General features: G+C 37.9%; 1 protein-coding gene across 2 annotated transcripts in view; it reads left to right on the top strand.

The window, feature by feature from the left end:
- SBNO1 (strawberry notch homolog 1) overlaps window positions 1–21,962 on the top strand; it is a 33,101-nt gene that overhangs the window by 2,457 nt on the left and 8,682 nt on the right. For both annotated transcript variants that reach the window (XM_075110336.1, XM_075110337.1), the window contains exons 2-20: window positions 4,219–4,352; window positions 5,012–5,116; window positions 6,844–7,153; window positions 9,165–9,265; window positions 10,443–10,539; window positions 11,639–11,799; window positions 12,815–12,948; window positions 13,097–13,187; window positions 14,134–14,295; window positions 14,858–14,993; window positions 15,069–15,174; window positions 16,436–16,589; window positions 17,821–18,003; window positions 18,211–18,308; window positions 18,998–19,149; window positions 19,737–19,934; window positions 20,238–20,408; window positions 20,501–20,670; window positions 21,599–21,730. In XM_075110336.1, coding sequence (XP_074966437.1) covers window positions 4,221–4,352; window positions 5,012–5,116; window positions 6,844–7,153; window positions 9,165–9,265; window positions 10,443–10,539; window positions 11,639–11,799; window positions 12,815–12,948; window positions 13,097–13,187; window positions 14,134–14,295; window positions 14,858–14,993; window positions 15,069–15,174; window positions 16,436–16,589; window positions 17,821–18,003; window positions 18,211–18,308; window positions 18,998–19,149; window positions 19,737–19,934; window positions 20,238–20,408; window positions 20,501–20,670; window positions 21,599–21,730 — 2,793 coding nt within the window. In that variant the 5' untranslated portion in view covers window positions 4,219–4,220. The remainder of the gene's footprint in view (window positions 1–4,218; window positions 4,353–5,011; window positions 5,117–6,843; window positions 7,154–9,164; window positions 9,266–10,442; window positions 10,540–11,638; window positions 11,800–12,814; window positions 12,949–13,096; window positions 13,188–14,133; window positions 14,296–14,857; window positions 14,994–15,068; window positions 15,175–16,435; window positions 16,590–17,820; window positions 18,004–18,210; window positions 18,309–18,997; window positions 19,150–19,736; window positions 19,935–20,237; window positions 20,409–20,500; window positions 20,671–21,598; window positions 21,731–21,962) is intronic.

Raw genomic sequence — 21,962 nt, 5'->3', positions numbered from 1 at the left:
ATCCAGAGAATGCTGGTGTGTGGAACTGGGGGTCAGCAGCCCTTACACCTCTGTTGTGAGAAGCTGCAAATGGCAATGTGACATTTTTAGGTTGATAATAGCTCACAGTTTAGACGGCCAGAGAACAAGAGAATTTGGGGGATGTATCTGTCTTTTTCTCTACAACTTCAGAATTTCTGTGATATTTTAAATGGCTTCCAGTATAGTTCAAGCAACATGTATTCCTCAAAGCCAGTGGGAAAAACCCTTCCAATAAAAGGAGAACAAGAGTTGCTTAATGACATTAGCGTCCTATGCCAAGCGTAAAACCTAAGTTTGCAGGTTGAGTACACCACAGAGGCCAGATGTCTGAAGGGTTTGCAAATAGCTGTGCCTAGTTGACTGTGATGTTTGGTTCGGGCTAAGTTACGATACTATAGTTCACTGTGACTTTTAAATAAGTACAGTGTGTAACTCACAGACCTAAGCATCAAAAGCCTTCTCATTGTTCAGGATTCTACCATTATTTTTCTTAGGGGAAATGGAGAGCAGGTTGCTTGAAGTGTTTTAGAATATGTTTTGTTTCTTTGTACCAAAGCTAAAATGGAGGGAGGGATAGAGCCAGGTTGGCATGGAGACATGTCACAATATTAAACATGGCATTCTGGTTTTGTATCTTTAAATTGAAAATTATTTACATAAATGTGCAGTGGTAGCAAAACTGTCTTTTTATCAAAGTTTTAGGCTATACTCTTCAGCAGAAGAGCACCTTACAAAATGCTTGGTGTGTTTTGATAGCTCTTCTTGAAATGGCAGTAGTTTATATTTTTTTCTTAATGCAAAGAAAATAGAGATACTACTACTGTTGAAATTTTATAAATATATTTAGTTTTATCTAACAGGTTTATTCTTGCTTAGTGACATTGGACAGTCTGACTAAACATAGACAACCTTATCTGCAAGATTCTGCACGCTCAGAACAGTTCTTCAACTGGTGAAATGCTCAGGGAACAGCTTGTAATATTCACAACTTATTAAAAAAAGTATTTTCTTTTGGGGACTTTTAAGATGTGGCAAACCGGTCCTTATATAGTATTGCCAAAGCTGAGCTGCAGAGCTTGATAAAGTTGCTTTCATTTACGTTAACTAAGGAGCCTCCTACCTTGTTAAGAGCTGTTTCAGCTTGATAACATTTTAGACTTGACTAGTGAATGTCACAAAAAATAAACTATCATGATGCAGCTTCTCTTGGTGTGTTTTTCTCTCATTTATTTTCCTTACTAAATGGAAACTATATGGGGGGAAGGAGAAACTGGGGGGGGACACGACGGCAGCAGTGGCGCATGGAAGTTTTACAAAGCCTAAAATTGGTGTTAAGTATTCAATGATCTTAATGTAAAAATTCTAGAAGTTCAGAATTCCTTTTGTTCAAGTTTCAAACAATGCAGCTTTGTTCCTAGTGTACAGAAACAAAATAAGTGAAACTAGTCAAACTTTAATTGTCCAGACTGTCTGACAGACAAACAATTGCTGTTGTTTTACTTGGCTTTTTGCTGGATTGTTAGCAACCGCTAATTTTTAAGACTGTTAAATTTGGGGTCGTGAGACATGCAGCTGGGGGATTTCTTATGTGAAAACAGCCTTGCTAAGAAAGGGGTGCTTCTAAACTGAAGTTACTTATTCTGGAATTGTAGGAATTGCTATATTAGTTTCTATCACTAGTGATCTAGTGAAAACTTTGAAGTAAGCAATTGAAGAATTACTGCTATGGATGTGGGGTTTTTTTTTCTAAACTCTGTGAGACTGCCTTAAGATATCCAAGTCATCGTGTTTTTAGAGTTTAAAAAGGTAGAGTTCAGTGTCATTGTGGATGTGTTAAACTTGACTTGAAACAGACTTGATAGGTTGTGGCACTGTTTTAGGATGGTTGGGGTAGATGTGTGTTTTGTGTTATGCTGGCATGTTTGAGTTTTTTTCTAGCCTTTGTTTTGCTTTGAATCTCCACTTCATAGAAAGGCCTTTCCTTCATATACTGCAAGATTAGGCTAGAAGTTATCTTGAATAATTTTTTTGCCCTAGTTCTCTTTTAAGTGTACAGCGCCAAGCTTTTGACTTTACATACTTCGATTCAGTGTCGCTGCTTATCTCTCAAGCAAGTCTTTGTTGTACCTTTTTAGAGATGGTATGATCAAAACTACATGCAGACTAAATAATGATGTAACTGACACTTCCTTTGTACACGTAGACATGTACGTTTATTTAACCATGTTGATCAAAGGCATTGCTCTATGTGGAAGAGTGTTTATGCCCTCTTCCCAAATTGATACTGTAAAGTTATGGTTGTAAAGACTTTCGGAGCTGCTGGTTTGACAGGGTTACCCATGTTAACTCCCCTTCTGTGGAAACTCGCCTTCAGTGGCTGCTCTGAAGTTCCTAACACCAAAAATACTCAAACTAGAACTTTGTTTGCAGACTTGATCTTTCTTCTCTCACCTGTTTCTAATTAGTAAATAATGCTGTAAGCTTCTAAACTTGGATATGATGATTACTGTTAGTATTTCAGTTTGTTAAAAACTAAGGATTTATCCTACCTAGTTAATATATATGTGTAGTCCCCTTTTTTGAGACCGGAGATTTAATTTTTCTGAAAGGTAGAGCTAGCAGTCTGTTACTCATTTTTCTTGACCCATTCAGGGTTCTAGGAGACAGATCAGTGGGAGGTGGCATCCTTTGAAGGAGCTGCCATGTTAATTAAATCTGCTAGATGTCTTAATATTTCTTAGTATCTTCTGTACCTGATAACTACAAACTAGGCCACTCTGCCAATTTATCTGATCACCTCAAATGCCTTTTTTTAAAAAAGAAGTCTAGTTCTGACACAGCAAGTGGTGTTTAAACGGATTGTGTGTGGTCCGTAGCAGTCCCACCAGTTCTTTTTCGTTGCTTTGGTATTCTTTCGGGTAGTACAGTCTTTGGTGCTTAAAGTATGCTTTCCCCTTGTCCCAGTACCTTATATCCGCTACTTCAGTTGTGCCAGCATCTCAGTATTAGTCCACTAGAAGAAGGTCTCTCCCTGGTATTGGACAGACTAAAACTAGGAATAATGAGAATTAAGTGCCCAAGGCTGTATTTATTACAAGAATTACCTGTTCTGCCAAACGTGCTAAGTAACGTGTGTGACCAACCAGCTGGATGTGGCTTAGCTGTACATGTTGAGAAGGCTAAGCAAGTGAACGCTGTTTCAGAGTCTGTGAATCAGTGTATCTAAAATGCCAATAAATATTTTTGTCCTCTCACCTGCTTTAGGGTAGGTGTTCAGCTTTGTTACTTTTTGATGCTTGTTACCAGTGGGTGTTACAGGGGGCTGTGTGGAAAACAAGTGAGATGAATTACTGCTTGGGGTGTACCTTAGAACATATATGCAACAGCCAAAGTTATGTGGACTCATTCAATTTTTGTCTTAGTACTAGGGTGAATGGGCTTCCTTCTTAAGGAAGGAAAATGCATTCACTTCCGTCTTCATCTTAAAACATAGAGGATTTGGCTTTTTTAATAACTTTTTAAAACTGTCTAGAATAGCTTTTTGAAATTAATTTTGCTTGTCCTACTCATAAAAGTCTGCCCTGATGTTAGTGTCCTATTTAATAATTAGTTAACATATGATAATAGTGGAATGTTTGTTCTTTCCACTATGCAAAACAAAATTTCTCCAATGAATGAGTTAGTACCTAATGTAATGGCAAGCAAGAAATAAAAGCTTTCCTTATAAGCTTTGTATCGCTAACTTATTGTTACAGGATCAACTAAATGAGTTTTAATTGTGCCTTCCTCGTGCAGTAGGCTTCACTGACAAAGATGTATCATGAGCATAATTCAGTCTCGCCATTTCTGCCTCTTGGTATTTCTGGTAATGCTGAAAAATGTAGCACAATGAAGACTAGAAAAGGCATATTTTTTCTTTAAGTTTATGGGTGTGATAGCATTTTGTGTAGTAAACTATTTCACTCTTCTCGCCTTGAAATGTGGTGGGTATATTGAGAAGATTTTAAAAAACAAGAGAGGAAAAAATCTACAAATGAACAAAAGAGCCAGAGCATATCTAGAAAGTGAAACTCAGTGTACACGAGACTGCATCGCGTATGCCCTTAAATCCAGGAAAAGAAACTTTAAATATGAGTGTGTATGTGTGCACAAAATAAATCAAAACTGTAACTTGTATTTACGGTTCTAATTTTTTAGAGATGGTGGAGCCAGGACAAGACCTGTTGCTTGCTGCTTTGAGTGAGAGTGGAATCAGTCCAAATGATCTATTTGATATTGACTCGCCGGACGTGGTTCTTACAAATCCAACACCAACTCCAGCTGTTCAGCAGGTTAAAACAAGAACATAGTCATTTGCTAGAGAACATAAGAGCTTGTACTTGATGTGTTGTGGAGGGGGGCATGGTGTCCCTAGCAAATGGTTAAAGAATGTGGAGTTCTCATAAATTTCTTACTTCATAGTACTGAGTTTAGAAAACTACTTGCTAATTAATTTTAAACTTTTATACAAAAAAAGCAATCTAAAATACACTATTGAGGTCAATATAAACATAAATACGTTTCTGGACATTAGATGGCCGTGCTGCCGCATATCCATGGAGAACTCTAGTATCACTGGAGTCTAGCTGCTCTCCTGTAAAACGTGCAAGAAGTGTAATATAATATGGTGTTTGAGCTCCATGACAGCTGTCAGTCTGCAAGAACATAACCATTTCAGACATAGATTGGGAAGAGTGGCATGTTGAACAGTGACATCACAAAACTAACTACATTTTCACCACAGTTAACTAAGTGTTGTATGTTTAACTTCTTTGAATGTGAAATCAGCCATTTGCTGACCTTTATTTTCAGTGAAACCTTTGTTAAAAAGCACAGTTAAGAACTTCCCCAATAACTTCTCCACCCCATTTTGTGGGTGGATATTTAGTTTTAAGGCTTTTTTCCCTGCTAATGTGAGTGTTTCCTCATGCGTGCTTTCTTTCCTCTGCAGTCGGTGCCACTTAGTGCGTTAGAACTAGGCTTGGAGACTGAGGCCACAGCTGCTGTGAAACAAGAACCAGAGACTGTATCAACTCCAGCCCTATTAAATGTTCGGGTAAGAACTGGTACTTCAGGACTTTTTAATGTGTCTGTGTGGTGGGTTAATCTTGGCTGGAGACCAGGTGCCCACTAAGCCACTCTGTCACTCCCCTTCCTCGTCTGGAAGGGGGGAGAAAAAAAGTAGGATGGCAGGGTCATAGGTTGAGATAAGGACGGGGAGATAAGCGGTTACTGTCACAAGCAAAACAGACTCAACTTGGGGAAATTAATTTATTGCCAATTAACAATGGAGTAGAAAAATGAGAAATAAAAGCAGATCTAAAAAGACTTTCCCCCTACCCCTTCTTCCTGGGCTCAGCTTCACTCCCGACATGATGACACATTGCCTCTGCCACTCCTTCCTCTTCCCCTGCTCCAGCAGCTCCTTCACAAACTTTTCCAATCTGGGCCCTTCCCAGGGGCTTCAGTTCTTAGCAAACTGCTCCATCGTGGGTCCCCTGCAAGGCCACAGGTCCTGCTGGAAAACCTGTTGCAGCATGGGCTGCCCTCTACAGGGTCACAGTGTCCTTCGGACTTGTCCACCTGCTCTGGTGTGGGGTCCTCCATGGGCTGCAGGTGGATATCTGCTCCACTGTTAACCTATATGGGCTGCAGGGGCACAGCCTGCCTCACCATGGTCTTCACCAGGGGCTGCAGGGGAATCTCTGCTCTGGTGCATAGGCCATGTCCTTCCCCTCCTTCACTGACCTTGGTGTCTGCAGGGTTGTTTCGCATATTCTCACTCCTGTCTCCCAGGTGCTGATTGCACAGCAGTTTTTACCCCTTCTTAAATATGGTATGCCAGAGGCACTACCAACATTGCAGATTGGTTCAGCCTTGCCCAGCAGCAGGTCTGTCAGGAGCAGGGTAGAACTGGCTGTATCAGGTGTGGGAGAAGCTTCTGATGTCGCAGAAGCCACCCCTGTAGACCCCCCACCCAAAAAATCTTGCCACGTAAACCCAATGCAGCATATTAGTAAAATGCAACAGAAGAGGTGGGACTTTAAAATGCCAGCTGGCCACTGTCTCAGTTCTGCTGAGACTGTGAAAGCTTAGCATACCAGTGGGTTGATACGATTTCTGTAAGGAACACAACGGAGGACAAAGCAGTACGTAGAAAAACATTTTGAGGTGTCCCATGTGCCTTTTACCTGCCCTGCATGCAAATTCTGGGGATAGGGAGATTGTGTAAACTTGTTTCCTAGACCTGACCTGTGTACTACCTTTTCTAGCTGCAGATAATTCTGAGCACCATAGTCTGGTGATTGCACCTGAAATGAAAATATAAAAAGCAGATCTACAGGAATGTGGATGTGGCACAGTGTGTCTGAAAAAGGCTGCACATATACCTTAAGTAATCCAAGCTATTTACTCTGACAGTTGTGCAGCGATGTTATTTATTGGAAATTCTCTTCAGCTAAGGGTTCCTCTACCTGTAGTGGTCATGTTTTGTGCCTACGTGATGAATCCTTCATCCTAGTCTTTATTTCTTTTCCCTTACATTAAAATAAAATTTTTTAATACTGTTGAAAAATATGTATGTAATATATTGATAAATAGACACTTCTTGCTCAGGCTGCACCACAAGATAATTACTCCAGCATCTTCAACATGTTATGTGAAGGCATTTCATATTACAAGAGTATTTTAGAAACTGGTGACTTCTGTGCTCTAAATGAAAGACTAATAAAGTCTGCTTTTTTTCACTGTCTTCTGAAAATTTCCCTGGTTCTTTGTTGCTAGCAACCACCATCCACCACAACCTTTGTGCTGAATCAAATAAATCAGCTTCCAACTTTGGGGACTACAATAGTGATGACAAAAACAACACCTGTTACAACTACGAGGCAGACTATCACTGTAGCAAAAATCATTCAGACCAGCACAACTACTCGACCCTCGGTTGCAGCACCAGCAGTACGCAATGCCTTGACCACTACACCTTCAAAGGACCAGATTCAGTTGAAAGATCTGCTGAAGAATAATAGTCTTAATGAACTCATGAAATTGAAGCCACCTCCTAATATTGCCCAACCAGTAGCAACAGCAGCAAGTGAGTTTTCTTTTTTCTTCGTAATTATGGTACTTTAGACAAATAGTGAAATAATACAATGTTAAGATCTTTGCATGTCTTGTGTTTTCATTGATGAGTAGAATATCACAGTAAAATGAAATGGTCCAGGCAACCTGATAGATTCTATTCTAACTTTAATAGTGTTAGAGTTCAGGGTGAAGTAGTAAGAAATAACAGGCTTTAAAAAAATTAAGGTCTTGATTTACTGCAAGGAATGAGGAAAAATACATTTTAGATTGCAGCTGGCAAATTGGTAAAATTAATTCAGGAACATTACTGAGGTTGATTTAGTTATCTTACTTGAGTTTACAGTAGTTTCTGTTCTGCTGTATACTTGCTGTGGAACTATGACAAATGAGTAATTTTGCGTGTTTTTGGCATCTTCCAAACTAGATTGTGGTACCTGCTAGTACTCCTATGATAGGGTGTTTCTGGAAAGCATCTCCTAGGAAAGAACATCTCTGCTTCAAGTATTTCGATACCACACTCCAAATCTTCACTTTGTGATTCCTTTCATAACCTCTTTCTTGTATGTCATTTCTGATACATGGACAACTTAAACAGTCAGCTCAGTTCAAGGGAGAAGCTGCGTGTGTGTATTCTTACGATTTGATTCTTTTAAGCTGTTCTAGTTTTAGCATGGGGTTAAGATCAGACTAGCTGAGTTCAACAATATCTCTGTTGCTGATTTTTCTGAAAGGTATGCAGGCTTTTTCTAGATTACTATCTTTCTCAATGTCTCTGAAATAAGATTTACTGATTTTTAATAGGCGGGGTTGGAAGTAACCTGTTTTTCATATGCAGATAGAGTGCACCATAAACGAAGCTGTCAGAACTGAAACAAAAAGAATGTGCCTACTTCTTTCATTGTGTTCTGTTACAGAGTAGTTGACAAAAATTGAAGTTGGAAACACCAGCTGAAGGTGGGGTGGGGGGTAAAGGAGGGAGGAAGAGCAGGGGGAGAGTTTTTGTAGGACTGACTTCTCCCCTTTGTGCTAAAAGAAAACTCACAGAAGCACGTAAGTGACAGGTGACACCAATACACAATAGCTGTTGTAGTGGCACAGCTGCAGAAAATAGCTGAATGTGTAGCTTCTGTATTAAGTGAAAAGGAGGCATGCAACTTCTAGAACTGCATTTCTGATCTTATGTGCTTGTGTTTCTGGATCTTTCTTTGTGCTTAAAAAAATTGACAAATACTGTAAAAAAAAAAAAAAATTCAAGGGCAGAGCAGCTCTTGGAAGGAAACACGGTCTCTTCATAGAATTCAGGCAGCGGGAGTTCCAGACTGGAAAGTATTAAAAAGTTAAATTATGCAATTATGAGGAAAACTTTGGCAATTGTCTTGTTTTTTAGGGGCAATTGTACTAAATTTATTACATGTGTTGACTGTCAACATGATGGAAGCTTGACAGCTGCTTTCGATGTTTTACATCTATCCTTGTGTAAATTTTTTAGTTCTGTACTGAGCCCTATTGCCACTTGCTTCCAAATGTGGCTGAGGACAGGAAAATTAATAAATGATCCTCTTTAAAGTATATAATGGGATCCTTTGACAATTGAGTCCAAAGTGTTGACTTTGTTTTACAGAAATAATTGTAGTTTCTCCTAAGGTGCTAAATGCCACCAGACCAGGTAAGTTTATTTCTGTTGAAACACTGGGCTTTCAGGCTTGTTGTTAAACTTCAAAGGCTCACAAAATGGAGTGTTTGTATAGATTTGGTGAAGGTCTAAAATATTTTTGGTGTTTTTTTAAATACTGAAACTAATACAGAACTGTCAGATGCAGTGGTATTGCATGGGAAGTTTCAAGATTTAACTCCTTGCTCAAACACTTTTTAGTTTGGACAAAAACCTTGATTGTGTTCTTGACCAGTAGCACACTGATGCTTCACGTTAAGCTTTTCTTCCGGCTTGTTAATAGAGAAGGATGTTAATTTGACTGAGTGTTTGGAGGGAATTTCTGTAAAACATGGCTTTTCTTTTGTAGCCGATCTAAGCAATGGTGCAGTGAAGAAGGAGGCTTCCACAAAAGAGGTAGCAAGAATATGGATAAATGATATTAAAATGAGAAGTTTTTCACCTACTATGGTAAGTAGTACAAATGGTTAATTTGCCAAATGAATGCGTATTTTATGGGCCGCAACCACCTGTGACTAGTTTCAGTAGTTACTCATATATGCCTTTTGTGTGGTACAATTACAGAGTGCATCTGTTTGTTCGAAAGGTTAGTTTCTTCACTAGATGAATACTTGGTTAGGTGACTAAAACTAATAGCTGTGTAGAGCAGGCTACCTATAAGTAAAGGTCAATTTCCAGAAATTACTGTCCTTAACAGAACCTCATTGTGTGGATGAAGAAGGGTATGCTCCAATTACAGCTTTTACGCGTATCACTTGCTCTGTGTTTTAGGGTGTTTTCTTCCAAAATATTCTCATGTATAACTAGCGGTGGGGAAACTAGAAGGCTTTCTCTAGTGTGGCTGACCTTCTGAGCAGTTTGATTTAAGATGTAAATTAAGTATCATTCAATTTTATAAACGTAATAAAAATATATTCTGATGCTGTAAACACTTGAGTTTCAGCATCTTCACTGATAGCTAGAACCAGGCTGAAGTTTGTGATGAACAGTGCTCCTTAGTGACTGGCATACCGAACCAAAGGATTTTCAGATTACTTTTTTATATTAAACATTGAATTAGTACTTGTGGAAGACTCTTGATTTGCCATCTAGCAAGTACTTTAAAAATATTCATATATTTACACTGATCAAGATCATAGTAAAAAATTGGTAACTGTCAGGTTTCAGTGAACAGTGGATAGAACTGACTGTTATAACTGTTCCCTGAAGTTGTGAAATCACGTAATGAATATGAAACTGTAGGAGACTTCATGAGAGTACTTGAAAATTAGGTTTTGCTATTAACTAGCCATTGTGTTTTGAAGGTAGTTGTCTTCAAGTCATAGTTTGGATTTAAAAATGCTGTAAGAAGTGTTTCTTTTTAAATTCTGCTTATGAGAGTTTGGAGTAATTGAACCTCCTTGCAAAGGAGGAAGTTCTCTGACTTCATGTCTTTGAAGGGTTGTTCAGAGTGTAAGGAATCTGCATTTCCATGTCTAGTTTTCCCAGCTGCTCACAGGTTCATCTAGTATGTGTGTTAAAACATTAAAGTGCAAGTTTGTGCTTATTTTATTTCTCATGTTAATTGCCAGGACACAGTGTGTTAACAATGTGCTGTTTGACTAATGCAGGTATTTCTCTATTCTAGAAAGTGCCAGCAGTAAAAGAAGAGGAAGAACCTGAGGAAGAAGATGAAGAAGAAATGGGCCATGCAGAAACTTATGCTGAATATATGCCAATAAAATGTATGACCTAAAGTTTTGTTATGTCAAGACTGACATGTTTTGAGAGCTCATCTGATATTCACTCTCCTGTCATTACTAACACCAAAAACCAGATAGGTTACTGTCTGAATCAAGTAAAAAGGGCCTGAATTTGTGTGTGGTTTTCCTAGGAAATTTTTCTCTTCTATAGCTTTGTTTTGGAAGGCATGCAGATTTTTTTAAATAGAAAATTGGTTCTTCGGTGTATCTTTTGAGCAGTAGTTGTTTCAGAAATATGACTGATGAACCAAGATCAGGCTTTGCTTTACCTGTGTTAAGATGCCTTGTGCCTCAGCAGAGGAAACTTTTGTAAAGGGATTAAGTGGTCACTGTTACACTTAATCTAGGTTGAGTCTTTTGGTGTGAAATTACCGTAAGTGCATTCTTTCTGCATGTTCCTGACTGATGACTTTGAGCTGTTCTTAAAAAAAAAAGAGAATCTTTTACTGCTGTTAATCGTCCTCTCGGTTTTTCTTCTCCTTTCTCTTTATTGTAATCAGTGACAAAAAGCTGTTATCTTGTTTCCTAGGTACACTGCTGACCTGCTGTAAAAGCAAGGCAAAAACTTTTGCATGGAGTTAGTAGCTAAATGGTTAATTTTTGTTGTCACTGAGATCTGTCAGCAATTAAACCATGTCTGTTCTAAATCTTTTCTCCTCTCGTACTGCTTAAAAACAGCACTATATAAATAGAAGAATGTTGCTTTTGTGATTCTGGCATCTTGAGGCTGCCTCTGGCCTTTTGGGAAGGCAAGGTTCAGGAAAGTTTTTCTCAAACACATCAAGTACACAAATATTTTAATTTTCTATGGACTGAATTTTATTGAATTTCATAAAAATTGGGGGAAGGTGGTGAGAAGAGAAAGTTAAGATTGCAGTTATATAAATTCAGGTTAACGTATTCCTTTGTACATGATGCAGTTTAACACTTGACATACTGTTGCAATGAAATGTAGTTGTTCTTCACCCTTTGCAATGGACAATTTCAGTTTGTTTTGGTAAATATAATAACCTGTGCTACAGCAACAGAACTCGTATTATGTTTTCATCTTCTTCCTTCCTCCCCTTCCCTTTTCAACCAGTAAAAATTGGTCTTCGTCATCCTGACCCAGTGGTGGAGACCAGCTCATTATCCAGTGTAACTCCTCCTGATGTGTGGTACCAGACATCAATATCGGAAGAAACAATTGACAGTGGCTGGTTGTCAGCTTTGCAACTTGAAGCGATCACTTACGCGGCCCAGGTATGCTAGACACTAGTACAGCTTAAAAGCTAACAGAATTTAAGAAGGAAAACTACTGTCTGACAAGCACAGCTATGTTGGTTTTACAAGGAGATAAAAAACTAAGAGCTTAAAGGTTTGAGTTGCATTAGGAGGTGGCAGGTGAGCTTCAGTTCAGATAAATGTGAGGTAATACACCTAGGAAAGCTTTGTCTAAACCATTTTCATGATGCTGATCTCAAATCGTCCTAAAACTCATGAAGGAGATTTTATTTCAGAGAAATAAAACTAATGGCTGACTACTGCAGCCAGTAAGCAGCAGGCTAAGAAAGCCAATACTGTCTGGCATCATGGGAAAGGGATAGAGAAAGTGACTGGGTGTTATTTTGCTGCTGTATGGAACTTCAGTGGGCACCCATCAGATGATGTGTGTACAGCTCTGTGTGTCAGGGAGGAAGGCAGTGAAGTTAGACAACTAAAATGATCACAGGAAGGAAGAAATTGCTTCATGAAAAGAGACTAACAAGGCTAGGGTCCTTGGGCTGGAGAAGAGAAAAATGAAGGGAAATGAAATCAAGGTTTACATAATCAAGAAGGCAGCGGAATCCCACAAAACAAGAACAAAGCAGAACTTGGTGAAACTGGTAGGAGATTGGTTTAAAATGGATAGAAGAATACTTCTTTACACAGGCAGTGGATGTCTGGGTCTCGCTGCTGCAGCAGGCTGTGGAAGTGCGTATCAGTGGGTTAAAAAAAGCAGCCAGTCTGCTAGTAGGCACTAAAAGACAGATATGTACAGCAGTTTTATAGCAGTTTGGGTCCTGAGGGAAGGAGGGGGAGAATGGGTCACATAAAGCAGTTGGGCTCATATGCTCTCCCTAAATAAACTCCCCTCTTCCGACTGTCTGGAGGCTGCTTGGCTGGGTGGACCACTGGTCTCATCCAATAGGATGTTTCTTATGTTTGCTCCTTTCTGACAATCCAAAGTGATGTGTTCTGGAGAATGGGTACAAGTTTTTTGTTCTTTCTCCTACAGCAACATGAAACATTCCTGCCCAATGGAGACAGAGCTGGATTCTTGATAGGTGATGGTGCTGGTGTAGGAAAAGGAAGGACCATAGCTGGAATAATCTATGAAAATTACTTGTTAGGCAGAAAAAGAGCAGTCTGGTAAGTGTGTCAGGATTTGTTAGAGCAGACACTGTAGTGACTATAGTACTTAAGTTTGTGTAATCTCTCTTCTGAGAAATCTTCTACCAACTGCTTTTTGAACTTCTGCTGTAACTTACAGAATATATGCTTTGTTTTGTATCTTCAGGTTTAGCGTGTCAAATGATCTGAAATACGATGCTGAAAGAGATTTGAGAGATATTGGAGCAAAAAACATACTGGTTCATTCATTAAACAAGGTGTGGAAACTTTTTACTATGTACAGTTGAGGCAAAACTTTAGGTACGCTTGTGTGACAAGTTGTGCATGTTGACTGTTGTAAGAGTAAGAATGTACTAATTTCAATGAATTTGCTGTCTAGGTCTCGTTTGACAGGCCTTAATCTTATGAAGGAACACACGGTGCTTTAAGTTAATCATGTAAATAGGCCCCTTGTAGGATTAAGTCTTAGCATGCGTTTTTTTAAAAAAACCTTACTCTTCAAGCCACTACTGACACTACTGGTATTTTCTAGAAGTTGGAATATTCTTTAAACCTTTTAGACTCTGTAGCATTTGAATTTTCCTTTCTGTTTCCCAGTGCACATTTTATATGTAGTACATTTTGTATGTAGTACTTGAATAATAGACTTCCTCGGTAATTTATTAAAGCAGCAGTAGCGTGTGCAGTTATTTTTGGAGACTGTTTCCCTGCTCAGGATTAGCCACTTGCATAAATTGTGAAGCGTGGTTACTAGTTGAACTCACTGGACCTACAGTTAGTTTTAAGTTAGTATTCTTGCTTTGTGAAGTCTTAATTTCTAAAATACAGCAAAGCTTTAGAAATTGTAATTTATGGTAGCAGTTGTAAATACACTTGACCTATTAGCTCTAAGAGATGCATTGAAACTAAAATGTTAATTGTGTTTCGGTTGAGGAAACCATGTAGTCGGAGAATGTGGCTGTTAATCTCTTGAGGCCTTGGATCTAGTCTTCCTTAAGTGTATGTTTAAGTAAGGCCCCGTATAACCCCTTAAACATGCTACCATATGCTGGCTATGCCCTAATCATGATATAGGGATACAGGTGGTTCAAAGTGTATGCACCTTAAGGTTAAGGCTACCAGCATGCCTTAATCATATGGTAGGTGGGTTTGAGGAGGGATCTCTTTTCAATAATTTCTGTAATTGTTATCTTTTTATTGCAGTTCAAGTATGGGAAAATTTCTTCCAAACACAATGGAAGTGTGAAGAAAGGTGTCATCTTTGCTACCTATTCTTCTCTTATTGGTGAAAGTCAGTCTGGTGGTAAATACAAAACCAGATTAAAGCAGCTCCTTCACTGGTGTGGTGAAGACTTTGATGGAGTTGTATCCTTTATCTGGAATTCAGCTGATTGTAACCAAATTGCAATTTAAGCTTACATCTTTAAAGAAAATTTGTGGTTTTATTTGTGGGTGATTTTACGAATCGTTCTTTATTCATGGCAGTAATTGATTGTGTGCATGCGCTGACATTAGATCTGAAGCTTTACAAACTCCATGCCAAACCTATTACTGTCATATTGTTGCCACACAGCTCTGGTACAAGAGTGAAGCTTCTGCTCTTTGTAACAAACACATAAAATTAAAACATGATGTTTAAGAACCTTAAGTTTACACTGAAATTTTCTCCAGTGAATTCTTAAATTATTTTGAGTATCAACAGCATTTTAAAGCACTCAGGTGTTGGTAATTATTTAGCTAGTAAGTATTTAAGAGCAAATTCTTCCTAAGTTTTTAGTGAAAAACATGACTAGTGTCTTTTTGAATTCACAATTTACTGCTGCCACATATTGTAATTAGCAGATTTTCTTGTCTTCTGTTTTAGCTGTCCATTTTAAAAATAAATGGGATAAAGTTGGGGTTTTTTTTCTCCTTAATTGTTGTTCAGATTGTATTTGATGAGTGTCATAAAGCTAAGAATCTGTGTCCTGTTGGTTCATCAAAACCAACAAAAACAGGTCTGGCTGTATTGGAACTTCAAAATAAACTTCCAAAAGCCAGGGTTGTTTATGCTAGTGCCACAGGTATGTACTATTTGGTTTGCATTAAATGTCTGCATGTTTTTACTGGCACTGGTACAGAGTGTGTTCTTCTCCTAGGTGCATCTGAGCCAAGAAATATGGCATATATGAACCGTCTTGGAATATGGGGTGAAGGAACTCCATTTAGGGAATTCAGCGATTTTATTCAGGCTGTTGAAAGAAGGTAATATTTTGGAGAGCTCAAGTAAGAATGCTGCATATGGTTGTGATTGACTGTGCTTTCTAGTTCCTTTGTCTTCACTCACTCAGTCCTCTGCAAACTTGTCCTGGCATACTAAGAGCTTTCTGACTCGAGCTTCTAAATCTAGCAGAAATGTGATCTATCTTATGTGGTAAAAAAATGGGACGCTTCCCTCGCTCAGAAAATTTTGAGAGCTTTAGAAACTTGCTGGGAAAATAGCCGTCTTAAAATGTGGGTGTTATGAAATGAAAATATTTTGCTGCTTATCATGAAAACACTGTATGTACTGAGTATGCTCAGTATAGTTGATGTCTTGCTATATGCAGAGGTCCTCTAATGTTTATGCATTCAGCTTAAGCAGTTTAACAGGAAGCAGGCTCTTTCTTATGCTTTCTGGCATAAGAATTCAGTTCAGAAAGATTATATATGCTGTGCTGTTGCAAGGTACTTTGTGTTTCAGAACTTATTAAAAAAACTGAGTGTCAGTAGAAAATGCAACTGCTACATTCTTTGGTAGGTAAGCATCTTAATATATTACGTCTTGCCTACTTAAAAAGAATTTTGAACACTAGAGTGCTACTGTAGGGCTTAGTATGCATCTTCCTGCATACCATCTACATGATGCATGATTTTTCTAGACTGTGCAAGTGTAGTCTCCACTTCATTACTGAGTATGTATCAGTTGAGCAATAATGAAATTACAGGCCCAAGCTTGTGAGTAGGTTAGCTTTGCAGTTGACTTCTGTGCTCTCAAGGTATTGCTAAAGGTGTGTTGCTGTTGAGAAGAACTTAAGTTACCTCCTAGTTTAGTTATTTTCATATTGGCATAAATCTGAATAGCTTAATGAAGTTTGTATTATTTTAAATCTTCAGTGGAGTTTATAAAATTCCAGTGCAAGATTTTGTTATATATTTGGACCAACTTCATTATCCAATTACAGTTTAAGGTACTGTCTCCTAACGCATGCTAGGTCATTTGGGAAAAAGTAATTATTTGAGTGTTTATACCTCTTGGGATACACTTAATACTCACAAGACGGGTATATAGTCTTATGTGAAGGCTAAATTTCGAGACCCCCTGATTGGATGTGTGTAACTGAACAGTACTAATGATTTTGAAAATATATTCCTTCTCATTTGTAAGCATGCTGTTTTTCTTCTAAAGCACTTGAGGGTGGTTTTTTTTAACAAATACTTGCTCTTGAAAATTCTAATATTGATTTAATTTGTTCCTTTATTTTAGAGGTGTTGGTGCCATGGAAATAGTTGCTATGGATATGAAGCTGAGAGGAATGTACATAGCAAGACAGTTGAGTTTTTCAGGTGTAACTTTCAAAATTGATGAAGTTCTGCTTTCACAGGAATATGTTAAAATGTACAATAAATCTGTGAAACTGGTAAGAACACCTTTTAAAATTTACTTTCTGCATTGAGTTCTGAGAGGTTGAAGTTACTTGGTTTAAACTTGAATGCTCCTGAAATCTGATATAATGCTGTTGCTTGTTGAGAGACAGGAATGGCATCCTCTTGTCTCATCTTAGTGTAAAGATGTCTCTGTTTAAGACTTGGCAAAAGCTGTTAATTCTTGTTCTGAGTCATAAAAGCTGCGGTTTTGGGTGCATCTTTCAGTATCTGCCAGATCCACTGCCTTCTAGCAATACTTCATTAGACCTCGGTCATAGTTGCCTAAGATAAAGCTGTTCACCCGTTGGTCATGTTTTTGTGCTCCCGTCCTCCCCCTTTAGGCAACTGAGCTGAGAACAAGCTGCAGAACTTCAGACAGGCTGCACGCACTTCATTGAAGCAGTATGGTGGAGAGGTGCTTCTAGTTAAACAGTGCAGGGTGATAGCTTTACTCTCATGGCAGATCAAATCCAAAGCATCGAAGCTGTGGTTCCCTTCAATGTTTTCCTTTATTAACCTGCTGGTTATTTTTTTCATGTTGTTATTAATTGGTTTGTCTGTACGCTTAGCTGAGTGTCTTTTTCCTGAGTGCACGTTCTGCTTGTACACTGCCACTGATGTATTAGATAAAAGTAATTAGTCCTTGGACATAAATTAAAATGAGCAGGGTCTTTACCTGCTTAAGAGTTGTTTAAGCATGACTTGGTATTCATGTTGGATAGCTACAATAATTAAAATTTCTTTGACGGGTGTCTAACATCAACTTTAAAACACCACTTCATTAACGTTGTTTAAAAGAATCACTGAACATGTGTTCAAAGCTTACTTTACCTAATCTGGAAACAATTGGTACAACAAAATGGTGTAGAAATGAAGGCAGCGGGGTTTTTCTCTTCTTGGGATCTTGCTTTATACTTAATTATGGGCAGTGCTCTTAGCTTTAACCTGACTCTATTAATGGAGAAACTAGATAATTAGAAAATACTGTACGTGCTTGGTAGTAATGTAAATGTATCTGCTTTTCATTATGAGAGTAATTATCTTCTGAACTTACTAAGCCATAGCTATTTTCTTTTTTGTTTGATGTATGATGAGTTTCCTTGACTTGCAGTCCCATAGTACTGTAACTTTAAACTTCTCTTCTGTCTTCATTTGGATATTAAACAATGTACCTGTGTAGCCTTGAAATGTGACATGTAAAACAATTAACACTTTCTTCTTCAGTGGGTCAGTGCTAGAGAGAGGTTTCAGCAAGCAGCTGATCTCATCGATGCAGAACAACGAATGAAAAAGTCTATGTGGGGTCAATTTTGGTCAGCTCATCAGAGGTTTTTCAAGTACCTTTGCATAGCTTCTAAAGTGAAGAGGGTGGTGCAGCTAGCTCGGGAAGAAATCAAGAACGGGAAAGTAAGTTGATAAAAACCTATTTTTAACTATCTTTGTTAAATGTAAAGCTATTCTATTTGTATTATAAACAAAAAATCTTTTCAGATGTAGTAGCATGCTTTTGTACTTTGCTTATTAAATAGCTTCAATACCATAGAAACTCAGGCAAAAATAAACTCACAAGTCAGTCATCTTAGTGACAATGCCTTGTATTCATTTTTCCTTTAGTGTGTTGTAATTGGCCTGCAGTCAACAGGAGAGGCAAGAACATTAGAAGCTTTGGAGGAAGGTGGTGGTGAACTGAATGACTTTGTTTCTACAGCAAAGTAAGACTAAAGTTTGTTAGAACTGTCCTTTACAAAACTAACCTTAATCCAGCTTAGCATGTGTAGTAATTTGTCCTTTTGTGTGTAAAAAGTGCATCAGTGTGCAGAAAAATGGGTGTCCTTTAGCAAAACGCTTTACTTAAGCTGCCCATATATAAACTCTGACAGTATTGCTCAAGTAAACCATTGGTTAGTTCCTAGTTCTACTGGCACTCTGAAATGTTTTCAGATGTGAACAGCTGGCACTGTTCTGTGCAAACTGGGAGAAGGGGAGGACTTGTCAAGCATGCGCTGCATTTATACCAAAGCAAGTTACAATCATGACTTCCTTCTTTTATCAGATGAGCCAAATCCCGTCCTGAGACTACCTTGCTGAAGACTATAATAAATTCAGTTAATCTGTCATTTAAATGTTGAGCAATAAGAAAATGGCAGTAGCGATACCACTTGATACCAAAATAAAATTTAACAAGTTATAAGTAACATTGCTGTAAAGTAAATGTCTCCTACTTTAGAGAAGGTAACAAAAAAAGTAATATGGGTGATAATTATACAGGGTGCTTGTGTAATAGCATTCAGAAGGAATAATTATTCATAGAAGTCAAGCTGTTAAAATGTTACAGGTTTCTACTTTAAGTAAATGCAAATTTGACTGAGGAACTCTTCTTTTTTTTTTTTTTTTTTAACAGAGGAGTATTCCAGTCTCTTATTGAAAAGCACTTTCCAGCTCCTGACAGGAAGAAGCTGTTTAGCTTGTTGGGAATTGATTTGACTGCTCAGAGTAATAACAATTCACCAAGAGACAGCCCTTGCAAGGAGAATAAAATAAAGAAACGGAAAGGTAATGCTTAAGTTCTTACACTAATGCCATAGTGAAAATGCCAATTTTAATGCTGCCTGAGAGTGAACTCTGGAAAAAAATACAGGAATGTAAATATCAGTACAATCATTCATGAAAGAGCATGAATTAAAGTCTACGACTTTTGCTTAAAATTTCCATTATTAGATTCTAAAACTGCTGCTGAAACAATATAACCTGTAAATTGTGGTTACTACTTTGCTCAAAATGGGTTGATCTTGAATGGGACTGTATCCCAAAATGCCTTGCACGTGTCAGACCACTTCCTGATGCAATCAAGCAAATAATTGCTTTCTTTTTCTTGAGACTCAGTGAAGAGAAGCATAATACCACTCCCTTTCCCAAAATGATTATATTCTTAACGAAAGTAGGTGATTGTAAAAACATTGAGAGAGGGGTCTTAACTAAAGACTTAAAACCATTTAGAAGAAACTAATCTGTTTTTGCAAGTTGAATATTTTTCTGGTTGGTATGCAGCAGTGGTAAAACAAACATCAAAAGTAGATTACAAGGTCTAAACTGACTTTTTTTTTTCCTGGGGTGATGGGTGATGGTGGTGATGGAATTAGGTGAAGAAATAAGCAGAGAAGCCAAAAAAGCTCGCAAAACAGGTGGCCTTGCAGGTAGCAGCTCTGATGAGAGTGAAAGTGAGTCTGATGCTTCAGACAATGAAGAAAGTGACAACGAGAGCTCCAAATTTTTGAGCTCTGGAGATGATGATGACTTCAACCCATTCAGAGATGAATCCAGTGAAGATGATGAAGATGGTAAGACAGTTTAAATGTTTCATCAAGCAAGTAACTGCACTTGCAGATAGTAAGCATAAGTCTTTCCTAACCGTTTCAGTGAGCCAAAACTAAGAGTGTTTGATAAGCATGTAGTTTTAAGTCTAATGAGACTAGCATTAGGACTAGAATGTTGCTTTGCATCATCTTTAGGTTGATTTTACACACTGGAATTCAGACTTTTGTAAGTCACCTTTTGTGATGAGAATGTAGTTTTTCAAAGGAAAGGGTGGCTTTTTACTAAAATGCTTGAAACTTTTTTGAAAATATTTTATTTAACTTTAGATCCATGGTTAATTAGAAAAGAGCATAAAAAAAATAAAGACAAGAAAAAGAAGAAAAGTATAGACCCAGATTCTATTCAAAGTGCCTTACTAGCTTCTGGTCTCGGATCAAAACGACCTAGCTGTTTCACTTCCACTGTTGGTACCACCACTTCTAGTACCAACACGTCAGGTAAGAAGAATAAGTTTCTTTGGCATCTGTTCGCTTTCTTAACAACTAGGGAGAGACATTCTAAATATTAAAGAGTCTCTCTCATATTTCAGCAAACAGTAACACAAACAGCAGCGTCGTAACAAGTCAGGATGCTGTTGAAAGGGCCCAACAAATGAAAAAAGAACTGCTTGATAAACTGGAAAAGCTGGCTGAAGATCTGCCACCTAATACACTGGATGAGCTTATAGATGAACTGGGTGGTCCTGAAAATGTTGCAGAGGTAGGCTGATGTTGACATTTAGAAAAAAAAAATGTCTTTTTTTATACTGCAGCCATACATTATCTGTCAGGCTGTGGTCAATCAGTGTTGTCATTCTTCAAGGTTGGATGTGACCTAAGTATCTATTATAGAGGACTTGTTTATCAGTTTGACTGTAATCTCTCAGGGATGAGTGTACAGGTTACTCTTGCTGAACACCTCTGAATTAAAGAAGAACCTGAATATTGTATTCGAATACAGACAAGAGCTCTGAATGGACAAATAGGTTATTTCTGAGACAAATAGTTTATTTTATGTAAATCATACTAGTTTCTATTTTCCTTCAGTAGTTTATTTCTCTAACTAGCTGTAGTCAATTTGAAGCTGATGTATGTAAAAAGAAAGCAGCTTTAGTTTATCTTCCTAGGCAATGAAGATTAAGAACCTGTATAATAAAACTGCACTAATGAAGAGCCTGATGAATTACCTCTTTTTCTCAATAACCTTAGTTACTGTTTTTTAGTAAGCTACCTGTCTATGAAGTACAAACATCATTGTGATTTGAAAGACCCTGTTAAAATCGGTGACAATCTCAGCTGTCATTTTAGTTTTTTCTTAGTATTCTTGGTAAATCCCTTAACGGTAGAGATTTACTACGTAGTTCTAGCTACGATTCTACTACACAGAAATACTACATTATTTCTACATTGATACGTTTTGTTGTGCTTTTGATTCCCTGAGTTAGTTACCTCTAAATAAGCGTTCCACATACAGATAATGGCATCAACAAAAAATCCAGGTTCCTTAATGTAGTTTTGCCCTTGGAGTAAATTACTGAATCTATTTTAAGGTTGGCGTATGAATAAATAGCATCATTGCTTGATGTTTTTGGTTATGTAATAGTTTTGGTATTGCCATAATGAGCTTGTATTCCTTTTTATTTTTAAAGATGACAGGCCGCAAAGGGAGAGTTGTAAGCAATGATGATGGCAGCATATCTTATGAGTCAAGATCTGAACTCGATGTGCCTGTTGAAATTCTGAACATCACAGAAAAGCAGAGGTTCATGGATGGAGATAAGGTAGTCCTTGAAGAGATACAACTTAGAAAAACTTGCTAGATGCCATAGTAACATTGATTAAGTTATTCAAGTTGTGGCTCTACCATTATTCCACAGTGACTTTTTAGGTAGTGTAAGTACTGGTTAGAAAGCATTTTCTATTCACCACTGCGTGTTTTGTTTTTCAAACCAGTATGTTCAGTAGTCCCATCTAACATGCGGCTGCAGCATGCTTTAAAGGTCAGGCTGAAGC

The sequence above is a fragment of the Phalacrocorax aristotelis genome, chromosome 15 (genome assembly GCF_949628215.1).
Source record: "Phalacrocorax aristotelis chromosome 15, bGulAri2.1, whole genome shotgun sequence".
NCBI lineage: Eukaryota > Metazoa > Chordata > Aves > Suliformes > Phalacrocoracidae > Phalacrocorax > Phalacrocorax aristotelis.
The sequence above is the reverse complement of the archived record's forward strand: the minus strand, read 5'-3'. Positions and strand labels throughout refer to the sequence as shown.